This window comes from Pistacia vera, unplaced genomic scaffold, assembly GCF_008641045.1.
Source record: "Pistacia vera cultivar Batoury unplaced genomic scaffold, PisVer_v2 Contig320, whole genome shotgun sequence".
Classification (NCBI taxonomy): domain Eukaryota; kingdom Viridiplantae; phylum Streptophyta; class Magnoliopsida; order Sapindales; family Anacardiaceae; genus Pistacia; species Pistacia vera.
Window position 1 is genome coordinate 3328345 of NW_022196136.1, and position 13916 is coordinate 3342260.

Below are 13916 nucleotides of genomic sequence, written 5' to 3' on the forward strand. Positions count from 1 at the left end.
TCCTTCATCTTCATGATTGTGATACCAAATTTTCACATTGCTTTTCCTGAGTTTTTTTTTTGTTTTTTTTTATTTCTCTTCTTATTTAAACCCAGTAATCTAAAAAGGAAAAGAATCTAGCTATAGCAGATAGTGATGATGATGACGAATTGATGGTGATGAAACACACATTCTCTCCATGTGGATTCAGCTTTGTCTGATTTAAGCATGGCCATACCATTACCAACGGCAAACAACCACTCATTTTCTAAACTCCGTTACTTTTTATATATGTAGCTTAGCTTCTGACAGGCCTATTCTAAGTGTTCTTTCTCTTTACAGTCCACCTATAGTTTAATGTTTTTGACTCTTTGTTCATTGAGGCACGACCCCTTTCCAGCACCACACTCTTCTGTCTTCTCCCATTTTCTTTTCAAATTTATGTACCGGAGATTCTGCAATAATTCTAGTATGACTGGTTTTTATTCTGCAACAACAGTTCTGCACTGTGTAATTTAGCATGGCTTTTAGTTATAGCTTTTAGCCGAGCCGTGAAAGTTGAAACCCAATTTTATGCACATATGGAACAATGACGTTGACTGAGATTCGAGCCGTCACATGTGTTAAATTTGAAAGGGTCTTTCAATCATCTTTAACTCTCTAAAGATATATAAACCCACATTTTACTAATCTGAAAGTTTATTAGTTAAAGCATTAATGGATTAATTATGTTACAGTAGACAGTAGTATATGTATATATCTACAATACGATAGTATAGATGAAGCAAAGGCATTGCTTATTGCAGGAATAGATTACATCTTACCTTGTTATTTTTTTGGTAAGGACATAATTATTATTTTTGTTTTTTTGTTTGTTATTTCTCACCAGATCCCACCATCGTCAACCATACAGGACGACCTTCTCCCTGCTTAAATGATATCATGTGACCCACTGTTTTTGCACCATGTCTCTACTCTCCCCCCCTCTCTCTCTCTCTCTCTCTCTCTCTTTGTTATAGCTTTGGATCAAAACAACAGAATCTTTCTCTTCCTATCTGTGTCTTCTTTTGGTAGCTGAAAAAAAAAATTAGCATGACAGAGTGAACCACTTTCATACAGACATGCATATATTATTCTTGATTATGTTTAAGCTCTTTTCTCTATTAAAGTAGCGTTGCCATTGAGGCGTGTTTTGTTTGAAATCAACTGGTTCTGAAAGTTTTAATTTTTGTGGGTGAAAATTATTGCAACCACTTCACAGATAGTGGTGTTTTGGGTTCGGTTTGTAGGACCAAGTGTTTCTGTTTTATGGGTCGGAGAAAGCTCAGATCTTTATTAGGGTCTTGAATTAGTTTTCTTGATTTTTTTTTCCTTTTTCGAGCTCCAAAACAAGAGCCAATAAAATAAGCTCTTTGTGTATGTTTTTCGGCTCCCCCACTCTCACTCTTTTTTGGTCTTGTTTAACAAAGTTTCAAGCTTTTATGCCCATTTTTGAGATTGAAACTAAGATATTATTTCTTTTTTTCTTCATCAAAGTGAGCGATCCGAGTCTGAACACAACAGGAAAAAAATTTAATTACTACTACTTCACTCATAGTTAATTACTATATTAAGTGTCGTGCACACATCTGATAATTATCAGTTTCTCTAGCTTTCAGCCTTCACAACTACCCAAAAACAGAAAAACCTTTGAGTTACTATGAGCTTTAGCTACTTAGTGGAGTTCCACTACTTCTTTTCTTGTAACAGTAAATATGTTACTGTTTGAGCAAGAATTTATTTGCAGCTGATTCATTGGTGGGTTTTGTATCACTTTGAGCAAAAGATTTTTGTGTTGAAAATGGCTTCTGGGGTTCCAGAGAATCTGAAGAAACAGCTTGCTCTTGCGGTGAGAAGTATCCAGTGGAGCTATGCAATCTTCTGGTCCATTTCAGCTTCACAACCCGGGTAATGAAAATTCCAGTTCTGCCGTTATTCTTGTTTCTTATACTTCATATGTATCTTTGATTTCTAAAAGGACAAAAGTAAATAAATTACTCTGTATGAAGTCTCAGATTTTTATTTTTTATTTTTACTTCTGGTCCTGGCTTACAAATTTCTCTTCTGGGTCTCCTTGAGATTTTCGTACTTTGATGTTGAATGGGCACTGTGTACTTCCGGATTTAGGTATATTTTGCCGTTGAGAGCAGAAAAGTTGACCTTTTTTCATAATATTTTGTCCATTTTCATTCTCTCTCTTGCTTCTTTTCTGTTTTGATCTTCATGTTAGCTTCAGAGTTCAATAAATCTCCTGTAGCTCTACATTGTTTGTCATAGTTTAGAAAAAGTGTAGTATGAACTGACTTTAATGGCTGAGCAGCTGAATTTGCTTAGATTACAATTTGAGCTTCATGGTTTTGATATTACAATCTTTAGCTGTCTAAGTATTTGAATCTCTTATATATTTTGGTTTCCCAGGCTTCAAATGATCTCTGTCTCTCGATCTAAAAGAAAAGTATATGATTTTCATTATAAGTTAAGTCACTTGTATGCAAAAGCTCATGTTTGTTTTGTCTGTGCTAATTGATTGCAATGTGAATCTTTCAGGGTCTTGGAATGGGGTGATGGTTACTACAATGGAGATATTAAGACCAGAAAAACAATTCAAGCAGTTGAACTCAATGCTGACCAATTGGGTTTGCAGAGGACTGAGCAATTGAGAGAACTATATGAATCCCTCTCCGCCGGTGAGAGCAGTCCACAAGCTAGAAGACCATCAGCAGCATTATCCCCTGAAGATCTCACTGATACCGAGTGGTATTTTTTGGTTTGCATGTCATTTGTATTCAACATTGGTGAAGGGTAATTGCTTTTACATCTCTAAAATTAATCATTCACATTGGTTACACATTAATCTTTATTTGTCGTTAAATCTTCCCCTAAATTGTTATTAGGTTGCCAGGAAGGGCGTTGGCTAATGGTCAACCTATCTGGCTATGTAATGCTCATTATGCAGATAGCAAAGTGTTCAGTCGCTCTCTACTTGCGAAGGTAGAATAATGTTTCTTAGTTCAAAATTTAATATTCCACCTAATGTATCGGTTGATGGTATATTCTTAATCGTGGAAGAAACTAAACAGTTTACCTTTGTATGTTTTTGTTTCATGTTTGGAATTTGTCACAACTGGTTCCCTCAGAGTGCATCTATTCAGGTACACTGCAGTTATTGATTGCCCCTGCATATTTTTCAATATTGCATCAGATACTTTCATCCATAGAAACTGAAAACATATTCAAATAATTCATCAAATCTATAATAGGCATCATATTGTGGAGACTTTAGGAGGTTCAGATGTTCATCCCATCCAAATTGATTTATTTACTGCTCAAACTCTGGTTATATACAGATGTAAACATATTAAATAAGACATGAGAGCATAGTAAACCTCTTACCATAAAAGTTTTTGTACAACTAGGAGCCATGGTCATGTTTTCTCTTGTTTTGACTTTCAGACAGTTGTATGCTTTCCATTTTTGCGAGGTGTGGTTGAGCTGGGTGTAACTGACCGGGTAAATTTTCTGTAGATTTCTGTTTCACTGTCATCATTCTGAATTTTGCTCTTTGTACATTTTGATGCAATTAAGTCATCTTGCTCTTTTATGACTTTTCTAGGTTTTGGAGGACCCTGGTTTCATTCAACACATTAGAACTTCATTCTTGGAGACTCCATATCCCATAGTTTCCAGTAAGTCTACCGGTGCTGGGAATGTCAGAAGTGATAAAGATTTCGCTTGTGCTGTAGTTGATCCACAGATGCTTGAGAGCACAATGGTTCCAGTTGTAGGATGTGAAGTGTTAGAAATGGCTTCTCCCAGCAGTTCAAATGGCATTGAGCCCAACCAACCAGCAGAAGATTCATTTATGGTTGAAGGCATAAATGGGGTGGCTTCTCAAGTACAAAGCTGGCAGTTCTTAGATGATGAATTCAGTAACTGCGTCCACCATTCCATGAACTCTAGTGACTGTATATCTCAAACATTTGTAGATCCTGGAAAAGTTGTCTCTGCTCCCGTAGATGACAACACAATCGACCACTGTTTGCAAGAAGGTCAAGATTGCAATCACACTAAGCTTACTTCATTGGATCCTGGAAGTAAAGATTTACACTACCAAACTGTTCTTTCAGCCGTTCTAAAGACCTCCCATCAATTAATTTTGGGGCCACAGTATCACAACTGCAATCATGAATCCAGCTTTGTTAGTTGGAAGAAGGGTGGAATGATGAATGGTTTGATACAAAGAGATGTAGTCCCCCAAAAATTGTTGAAAAAGATTTTGTTTGAAGTTCCTCGGATGAATAATAATAGATTAGTTGATTCACCAGAAGATAACGGCATTAAAGACAGTCTTTGGAGACCAGAGGCTGATGAATTTGCTTCAAGCCATGCATTGTCAGAGAAGTTACGAAGAGATAAACTAAATGACAGATTCATTATTCTCAAATCAATAGTCCCTTCTATCAGCAAGGTAGTTAAAACCTGATTATTTACTGAATTTCATCAGACATTCATCACCATATTGAATTTCTGCTTGTTTGTGCAGTTTGACAAAGTATCTATACTAGATGACACAATAGAATACCTGCAAGAGCTTGAGAGAAAGGTCGAAGAACTCGAATCTCGCAGAGAAGTACCAGAGTTCGAGGCAAGAACAATTGTAAAGCACAAGGATTCAGTTGAGAGGACATCTGATAATTATGGCAACAACAGTATCAGTAATGGAAAGAAGCCATTGTTAAATAAGAGAAAGGCTCGTGACATGGATGAAATGGAGCCAGAGATAGAATATGTTGCCATAAAAGATAGTTCAACAGATAATATAACAGTCGGTATCAATGACAAGAATGTTCTAATTGAAATGAAGTGTCCTTGGAGGGAGGGAGTCTTGCTTGAGATCATGGATGCTTTAAGCAATCTTCATTTAGATTCTCATTCGGTAAAATCATCCACCATTGAAGGAATCCTTTCACTCACAGTCCAATCTAAGGTATGCATTTTATCTTTTTAATTTGTCTCTTATAGAACATAATTAGCGACAAGCCACCAATTGCCAATTCTCATAACTATGTACGTGTGTGTCTGTTGCAGAATAAGGGATCAACTGTCGCATCAATAGGGATGATCAAACAATCACTTCAAAGAGTTGCATGGAAATGTTGAATCTTGTTTTCTGCTCACAACTATAGATTTTGTTTAATACTACAATCGCTGCTTACCTCGTTCCATTCTATTATGTAACAAGGAAAGGTTCCATGGATCATAGGGGTTTGACAAACACATTCCTGGGAATTTCCTGGGAGTAGAGAGAGTAAACTTATTCTGCGTAATGTAATTTTCTTAAAAACCAAAGTCTATACTCTTATACTCAGAAAACTTGTCCAATCCAATGACTTGAACTCATCCAAAATAAATCCACAAACCAACAGCCCAGTCAAAGGTGAATTAACAAAGATACATGCTATGCCACAAGTTGAGGTGAGCCTTGCTGTTTTGACAACGGCAACTCTTATTAAAAGAAAGAAAAGAAATTGAAAATGCTTTTATTGATACGAGTTAAAAACGAATTCCTAGAAAGAAATCTGTATAGTTATTAGGTGGTTCTGTTAACCACAAAATCAGAAAAATTATACTGCATACCGACACACTTTCATGGAAATTTGAGAGGTGATACCATGTGAACCCTAAATTATACATGGAGAGGATTTGCATGTGCTTAAATTGACTAATGATAATATAATCTAATGGATTACACTATGTTGCAGGCTGCCCAGCAAGTCTGACTCAAATTGTTATAAAAAAAAAAAAAAAAAAGGAGACTCCCTCGAGATTCCAGCAAAACCCTAATATAATATATAGTCTCTGATTAAACAGTTTGTTAAATGCAGGTTAACAGACTACATATAGTACTGATACTTTCTTTGAATAGTGAGAATTCAGATATTACATTACATTGTCAAACCAAATCCAGATAATCAAATAAAGAAGAAAATAATAAAATGGCAGTAATTAATTACACATGATACAGAGTGGGTTAGTTGGTCGGCTGTTAAATCAAATCAAATTAATTATTTAATGTTGTGTGGATGCATGTGAGACACACTATTAAGCTTAAATTCAGAATGTGAACAAAAAGACCTCTTTTCTATACTACTGATTTCATTTCATGCATCACGTTTTGATAAAAATGACCCACCAAATCTTTTAGACTGAATGACAAAAGTAAAGGATATTCCGATGGCAAATATCAGCTCACTTAATTAAAGCTAACAGGTTTTAGTTGGCACCGGCAAAAAGAAAGTGCACTTAAAACTCAATCAAACCTCCTCAAAAAGCAGGGAACAGTAACACAAAAAGCAGGGAACAGTAACAGAGGATAATAAAGTAGCAATGAGTAACCCTTTTTCCTGATTTTGAAAATCTAGGTAAGTGTGTTAATGTTATATCAGAGAGACTGAAGAAATTGAAAATCTGGCACTAATTCGCTTTTGCCAGTCCAGTTGTTTGTTTTGAAAGTGGGGTTTATCTTGCCAGCCATTTGAAATGGTCTTTTGTAGTCTTGTAAATTATGGATATTTGGAAGTGACACCTTTCGTTCAGAGAATCTAAATCTATCAGTTAATGGCAATTCACAATATTAAATAATCGCTGATTTCTGCAAAGATTTTTGTCTTCTTACCTTTAGTTTCTTATAGACAGCCATTTAATATGATTAATCATGGCACTATTGGGAAAGTTTAAAAAGGAAGTGGCAGTGGTCTCTTGGCCCCATATTTGTGGGTGAAATGATCACCAAGATGGACCCATTTTCGCCCATTAACTTTGAAAATATGATAACAAGCTACGTCGGTTTTGATATTCTAGAATACTAGAGTGGAATGAAATAAAATTTATTTATTTCATAAAGACCCCATTTGTCAAAGCAATGAAGTAGAGACAAGAAATCAAATGAAAAGATCAGAAAAAGCTAATAGGATACAATTCAGTTCACACTACACAAAAGTTGAATATCAACTCTACTGTATATTTGTACCATCACTTTATAGTACTTGTTAGAATCCTTCAAGGGACAAATTCTTTCTTGCACATCAATCACATCTCGACCCATCTAACTTTTCTCCCCTGTTCTCATTGTAATGTTCCATTGGAAGTCAAAACACTTCAATAAATACTAATAGCGTCACAAGCGCAACTGCTGACACTGCACTTGCTATTTTATTCCTGCAAAATCTTTGACTGTATATGCAATTCTCTCAAATTTACCTTTCCTCATTACTCTCTCTAAACTTAAGATAATCCAAGCAAACAAAGGGCTTGTATATTCTAGGAGATCCTTCCCCCACAACTTCTGCTGGTGCTAAGATCACCTTTTCATCTTCAAAGCACCAGAAGAAGGCCAGTGAAAGGCAATTTACTCGTCGCTTTAAAACAACCCGATGTTCGGATGACCTTAATCTTCCATTGCTCCAAGCCTGCAACAAATCTCCAATATTAACAACTAGAGAATTCTCACATGGACATATGTCCATCCATTGCCCGTCTTTAGACCTCATCTGAAGTCCACCAATCTCATCCTGATAGACTACTGTTCTACAACTCATATCAGTGTGCATTCCAAGTCCTTCAACATGATTTTCTTCTACCATCTCTGGTGGTGTATAATTTACTAACCTTAGATACCCATGACAGTTAATAAATTCTGCATCGTAAAACTTTCTTTCATAACCATTTCCCAGACTCATTAATATAATCTTTATAATTGTCTTAGATAACTCCATCATCTTGATTCCATACTCTTTCAATATCTCGCTAAGAGATGGAATAGAGAAAAAAAAAATATACATAAGTACACATAAATGATCAACAAAACCATAGCATAAAGATAACAAAGAGTATATTACCTAAATTCTGAACTCTGTTGAGCAAAGAGCACGTCTGCAGAAGCCTTGGCAGAGGCAAAGAAGTCTGGTCCAGACACTCTAAGGCTCTCAAAATAAGGCGAAGCTATAAAATATGGAGTGCAGGTTTTAATGCATGAAAATGGACCAAGCTTGAGCTTGGTATCTGAGGGATTACTAAACATGTGCTTGGAAAATGCACAAACTTTGTCAAACATGTTTTGGGAGATACCGTGGTTGGTGACATAAAAAAAACCCCATTCTTGACAAGCTCTAGAAAGGGTAGACAAAAAAGAGGGATGCACTGGTTGGGATAAATCTAGCACAGGAAGCTCAACAGAAATCTGCAATTGTGACATAATTAAACAGGAAAATTGGAATAGTTTTCTATCTACTGTTCAAAATTTAGTAATAAGGCTACATAGAGAAAGGGGAGATTGGTAGAACTTATATAAAAGTTTATAAGCTCAATTTTCGAATTAAACTTTTTTCTAAAGTGTATCATAATCACTGTTGTCTGCCACTAATTATTACAAGATATGTATGCGTTTTCCATGCAAATCTGAACACATCTTTACAATTAGGATTGGTCCGGTATAGCAATGCAAAGAGACAGGTGATTGTGCCTATCTTAGTCAACACTACTAATGGTAAATCAAATTTAAAATATACCAGAATCACTATGATGGTGGAGACCACAACCCATAATCGACAACATAGTCATCTCTGCTAATTGTTGTTGATACTACTGCTACCATATATAAAAATTAGAACCACTGAGTGACGGCAACGATGATAGTATCACAACACTGAAGCTGTCAAAACCCACTATTTCAAGAAGAATCAAGAGACACCAGGTTGCTCAAGCAAGAATTAAACATTGCTCAGTTCTGGCTAACAAAATTTTGATGGTGAAGTCACAAATTCACATCAGCTACACAATTCTCACTAGGCTTGAAAATATAAAACACAATTTTCATATAAATATAGCAAAAGACTCAAACGAAAAACCATTGATTAAAAACCGATGTGGTCAGAAATATAGCATAAAATTGAGCTAACAAAAAATTTCTCTACAAACATTTAAGCTATTGACCCTCCAATATGTATTACCTTCTTATAATTTGGCAAAAAGGAAATCAGCAGAGACATCAAGCATCATGAAATTCTGCTTGATTCCAATTCCTTCTTGCCAACTTACGGAATTATAGGCAAAGAGAAGGTAATAATTAATGCATCACCTTAGTTCTACAGACCATAAAGTCCGTTACTTCCCATTAATCAATAAGGCAACCAACAGATGATCATTCCCACTCAATTGTAGATGGAGGCTTGGATGTGATGTCTTGAACAACTCGGTTTACACCCCGAACATTGTTACAAATTTTTCTTGCTACATCATCAAGGAATTTATGCTCAAAATAATACCTGAAATAAGAAAATAAGATATATAAGGAATATTTAGTTTCACTTGGCAAAAAACCAAAATGCCTACACTCATTTTGTGGAACATAGCAGCTAAATAATAATCTCCGAGATAAAAATAAGCATACACTGACTCTAGAAAACAAATTTGACAATAAATTTTTTGCATGCTAAGCTTTTTATCTTATATTATTTACTTTAGGGCCTCTAAGATCTTCCACCATGATAAATTGCTGCATTATGGGTGGACATAGGGGTAGAATGTTCATAGAAAGGGAATGAAAACTAAAGTATTAGGCTTGAAAATAAACTAGTTTTTTCATCAGAATAATCGGGGATAGTCATAAATTCAGGCTACATGAACATAACACAATGAATGGAAGATATCAATGGCTTATTTTAATTGTTTAGCGACAACTCAGCATAACTGGCGTGGAATACTAGCCACTGGATGTTCCAATGATGATTAGTGCCAAATCTTTTATGGCCCTCTCCTCATCCTAGCTGATCTCATGCTTGAAAAATGTCAATCCTCATTGGTGAAATACTAGATGCAAAAACAAGGAATTCAACTAGGTAATAAATTCACCAAATATACGTTTCCAATGGGGCTCATAAATTTAGAAGCCCAACTAACTGCATTTAGACATGCTTATATGGGTGGTGTGTTAGCTCATAAACATATAGAAAAGAAATCATCAACATTGACACAATCACAATTGACCTTAAATCTTAAATTGTCTCAAAGCCAACTCAAGTTCCAAGAGTTCTGCCTCTGCTTCCAACCGATTATCCAGAAAAATCAATTAGGTTGAGAGAATAACAAACATTTACCAAATTGTAGAAACCAATTTGACAAGCATGGGAACCCTAAGGTTACATCTTTCGGGGGAAAAAAAAAAACACTATTTTCAACATTTTACATGCCCAAATTGCACTAAACATGTGAAAAAAAATGAAGGCTTACCAATCTGCTGTCATTCCATCTTGGCTTGTAACAGCTCTAAGAGCAACAACATGTGAATGTGTTCTTTGATCACCTTGAACTCCAACTGATCTTACAGGCAAAAACACTGCAAAAGCTTGCCAAATTGAATCATAAAGCCCAGCATCCTTGATTGATTGAATGAAAATTTCATCCACCTAAAAGAAAAACAGGAAAAGACAGCATGTAAATTATTGTTGATAGAGTGATGAAAGATAAAACGTGATTCCCAATCCATGCACAAACAACACATACCAGGCGGAGGATATCCAACGCATTGCCATCAGTTACATCACCTAGGACTCGTACTGCAAGGCCAGGCCCAGGGAATGGGTGACGCTTTAAAAATGGTTCAGGAACATTCAAAATTTTCCCAAGTTGACGAACCTTCATAAACGAGTGAAAAAAATAACATCAGAAAATTATGAGAGGAAAAAAAGAATATCATCTTTCTAAGTATGTAGTGAACAGGCAGGAAAATTCAGAGCAAAACCTCGTCTTTAAATAGAAGTTTAAGCGGTTCAATGAGCTTCAACTTCATGTCCTTAGGAAGGCCCCCAACATTGTGATGGCTTTTGATTGTATGGGAGTGGGTTCTTCCTGTTCCAGGTGGCGGGCATGATTCAATTACATCTGGATACAAGGTTCCTTGGACCAAGTAAGCAGGTTTCTTTCCTAATTTCTGCTCCAACTCATTGGCAAAAGCATCAAAGATGCATATGAATTCCCTTCCAATTATCTTCCTCTTCATCTCAGGATCTACCACACCTTTCAGCTTACTAAGAAACTGATCTGTAGCATCAACGCAAGTTACTGGTAGATGTAGATCCTTTTCAAAGGTTTCCATAACGCGTTCTCTCTCTTTGTACCTACAGAAAATAAACAATAAATGGAAAATCTTACGAGAGAGAAACTGAAAGGGCAAACAATAAAAAAAAATTTAAGGATTTTTATCAACCTTTAAGGCCCAAGAAAAACCCGATCATTCACTCACCTTAACAAGCCATTGTCAACAAAAACACAGTGAAGCCTATCCCCAATTGCCTTATAAACAAGTGTAGCAGCAACTGTGGAATCTACACCACCAGATAGAGCACAAATGACATGTTCTTCAGGCCCCACCTTGTCATTGATTATTCTAATTTCTTCATCCAATACATTTTCCATCTTCCAGCCAGCACTGACTCCACAAACATCAAAGAGAAAATACCGTAGTGTTTCCATCCCTTCAGGTGAGTGTGTCACCTACATAAAATTCAAAAATCAAACTATTCAAGATAGAACTTTACATGCCAATAAAAACTTTCTATAATAATTCCATTAATGCACTACATTCACAGGTCACATGCTCCAATGAGGGCAAGATAATCCTTCCTAGACTCATATCACAATGAGCTTGACTGATACTACATATCCATGGTTCCAGAAACAACACAATTCTACCACAACATATGGTTCCAAATCAAGTTTACTCACCAAAATAATCTTATATAAGCAATAAGATACATCAATTTTTTCACATTCGGTTATGCAAGATTTGAACCACACCAATGCAAAACTCAGTTTCATACCAATGAAACTGCAGTTTCCAAATAACAAGTTTGCTTCAGAACAGCTTTCCAGCAAATATAAATAAATCACATTGAAGAAATATTTCGCCTCCATTACACCACGAATAATAAAAAAAAAAAAAATCCACATAATCAAAACAAGTACAAAGGATAACAAAAACCAAATTCAATAATTAGAGCAAAGCCAAATACCTCCGGATGATATTGAAGCCCAAAAAGCCTCCTCTCTCTATTCTCAACAGCAGCAACAGCCCCCTGCTGGCTTCTAGCCACAACCTCAAACCCATCAGGCAACACAGCGGCCTCGTCTCCGTGACTCATCCAAACGACCTGCCGTTCACCCAACTTCTTATTCCCAAATATTCCCGAACTACCCTCCACCAGAATATCCATCCGCCCGTATTCCTGTTTCTCCCCAACCCTGACAACACCCCCAAGTTTCTGTACCATCAACTGGAGCCCGTAACAGACTCCAAGCACGTAGACACCATTGGACTGGGCCCACTCGAGGAAGTCGGTGGGAAAAGCGGGCGAGTCAGGGGCGTGGACGGAGTGGGGCCCTCCGGAGAGAATAACTACATGTGGATTATGGGAGGCAATCGTTTCGAGAGAAGAAGTGCCGGAGATGCATAGAGAAAAGACGGAGAGAGAACGAATTCGCCTTGTTATGAGGTGGGTGTATTGAGAACCGAAGTCTAGAATCAAGACCAGCTCCTTTTTCTCCATTTTATTCTTTGGTCGAGTGGGGTGAAAGGGATTTTTGTTAAATGTTTGCGCTTGTGGGTTGTGGCTACGGAGGGTTTAGGGTGGGTTAGGGTTTTATTATATTCTTTGGCGGGAAGGGGTGGGATATTCCATTATTCCAAGTTCCAGGTAAGCAGGGTATATAGAAGAAGACAATGCGCTTTTAAAAATTAAAAAAGAATGATGTGAAAGCCCAATTCGTTTCGGATCCGCCGATGTTGAAGCCCAACTTGGCTCAGAATTCATATTAATATTCTTGAACTTTAATAATATTTCTATACAATAATGCTACAGCAACAAAGCTATGGATATCGAAAAATTTGTACCGAAAATATGTACCAGCCTACGTGTACGTGTGACTCAATTTTTTTATCAATTTTTTTCTAGTGAACGGCCGTCCATCAAATATGGATGACCGTTTACTCACATGGACTCCCGTCCATATTATATGGACAGGGGTCCATATACCAGGGACGGGCATCCCTATTTAAAGGACGTCCGTCCGTAATTAAAATATAATAAAAAAATTTTATAAACATTAGGGACGGCCGTTCATTCGTTATGGACGGCCGTCCTTTTATTTTGGACGAGCGCTTGCAAATAAGGGACACCCGTCCTTAACCAAAATATGAAAAAAAAAAAAAAAAACTTTGGGACGGGCGTCCATTAGGAATGGACGCTCGTCCATACTTTAAAAATAAAAAATAAAAAAAAATTCTAAACCTCTTCTTCTTCGTCTTCATTCCCCATCTCCTCTCTTTTTCTTTGTCTTCATTCCCCATCTCCTTTCTTCTTCTTGTCCAGTGTTATTGAGATGTTATAGATGTATGTATAAATCTTTAACCAAAATAAAAATAAAACCTCGTTCTGGTTCTGGGTACACTACACAGCAAAGTATCGAATTTGAAGAGAATAAAGTGAAGGAGAGTAGCAAACTAATGAGACCTCTCGAGGCTTTTAAGTTTTTACCCCAGGTTCAAGGCCAAACGCCAAAGGAAAAGGAACCCAATACAAATACAAAGCTTTGAGTTGAGCCTAAACATATTGAATGGACAATAAAAACGAAAACTTTCGTTTACTTAATATTACTACTTCTTACCGACCCACACCCAACTCTGGATCCATGGGAAATGGAGTAAACACTAAAAAGCGACCGAGAAAGGAAAAGAAAAGGTTTTTGCTACTCAAAATATCAAAATTCACCATTTTTATACGTGCTCTTTATGGAAAAACAAGGAGCAGGAAGTGTTTTGCTGAAGAAAAGGCGACATGGAAAAA

At 36.6% G+C, this 13916-nt stretch overlaps 2 protein-coding genes and 1 pseudogene across 2 annotated transcripts; 1 reads left to right on the forward strand and 2 right to left on the reverse strand.

The window, feature by feature from the left end:
- The first annotated feature begins 685 nt into the window (after positions 1-685).
- Positions 686-5392, forward strand: LOC116136944 (transcription factor EGL1). Its single transcript, XM_031422623.1, has 9 exons — positions 686-818; positions 1766-1926; positions 2566-2820; positions 2913-3009; positions 3156-3170; positions 3472-3528; positions 3632-4486; positions 4562-5005; positions 5107-5392. The coding sequence occupies exons 2-9, from the start codon at positions 1820-1822 to the stop codon at positions 5176-5178; spliced, it is 1902 nt and encodes a 633-aa protein (XP_031278483.1). The 5' UTR covers positions 686-818; positions 1766-1819; the 3' UTR covers positions 5179-5392.
- Positions 5393-6929: 1537 nt separating this feature from the next.
- Positions 6930-8773, reverse strand: LOC116137010 (annotated as a pseudogene).
- A 127-nt stretch (positions 8774-8900) lies between these two features.
- On the reverse strand, positions 8901-12626 carry LOC116137009 (GMP synthase [glutamine-hydrolyzing]-like). Its single transcript, XM_031422690.1, has 6 exons — positions 12087-12626; positions 11318-11568; positions 10817-11192; positions 10579-10710; positions 10306-10481; positions 8901-9341 (listed from the first exon to the last, which is right to left on the reverse strand). The coding sequence occupies exons 1-6, from the start codon at positions 12618-12620 to the stop codon at positions 9218-9220; spliced, it is 1593 nt and encodes a 530-aa protein (XP_031278550.1). The 5' UTR covers positions 12621-12626; the 3' UTR covers positions 8901-9217.
- Positions 12627-13916: the final 1290 nt, after the last annotated feature.

Coding starts and splice junctions, on each gene's coding strand:
- LOC116136944 (XM_031422623.1), top strand. CDS start 1,820: ATGGCTTCTGGGGTTCCAGAGAATCTGAAGAAACAGCTTGCTCTTGCG. Junction 2,821..2,912: donor GTATTCAACATTGGTGAAGG/GTAATTGCTTTT, acceptor AATTGTTATTAG/GTTGCCAGGAAGGGCGTTGG. Junction 5,006..5,106: donor CACTCACAGTCCAATCTAAG/GTATGCATTTTA, acceptor TGTCTGTTGCAG/AATAAGGGATCAACTGTCGC.
- LOC116137009 (XM_031422690.1), bottom strand. CDS start 12,620: ATGGAGAAAAAGGAGCTGGTCTTGATTCTAGACTTCGGTTCTCAATAC. Junction 10,482..10,578: donor CGTTGGATATCCTCCGCCTG/GTATGTGTTGTT, acceptor TTTTTCTTTTAG/GTGGATGAAATTTTCATTCA. Junction 9,342..10,305: donor GATGGAATGACAGCAGATTG/GTAAGCCTTCAT, acceptor TTCTTATTTCAG/GTATTATTTTGAGCATAAAT.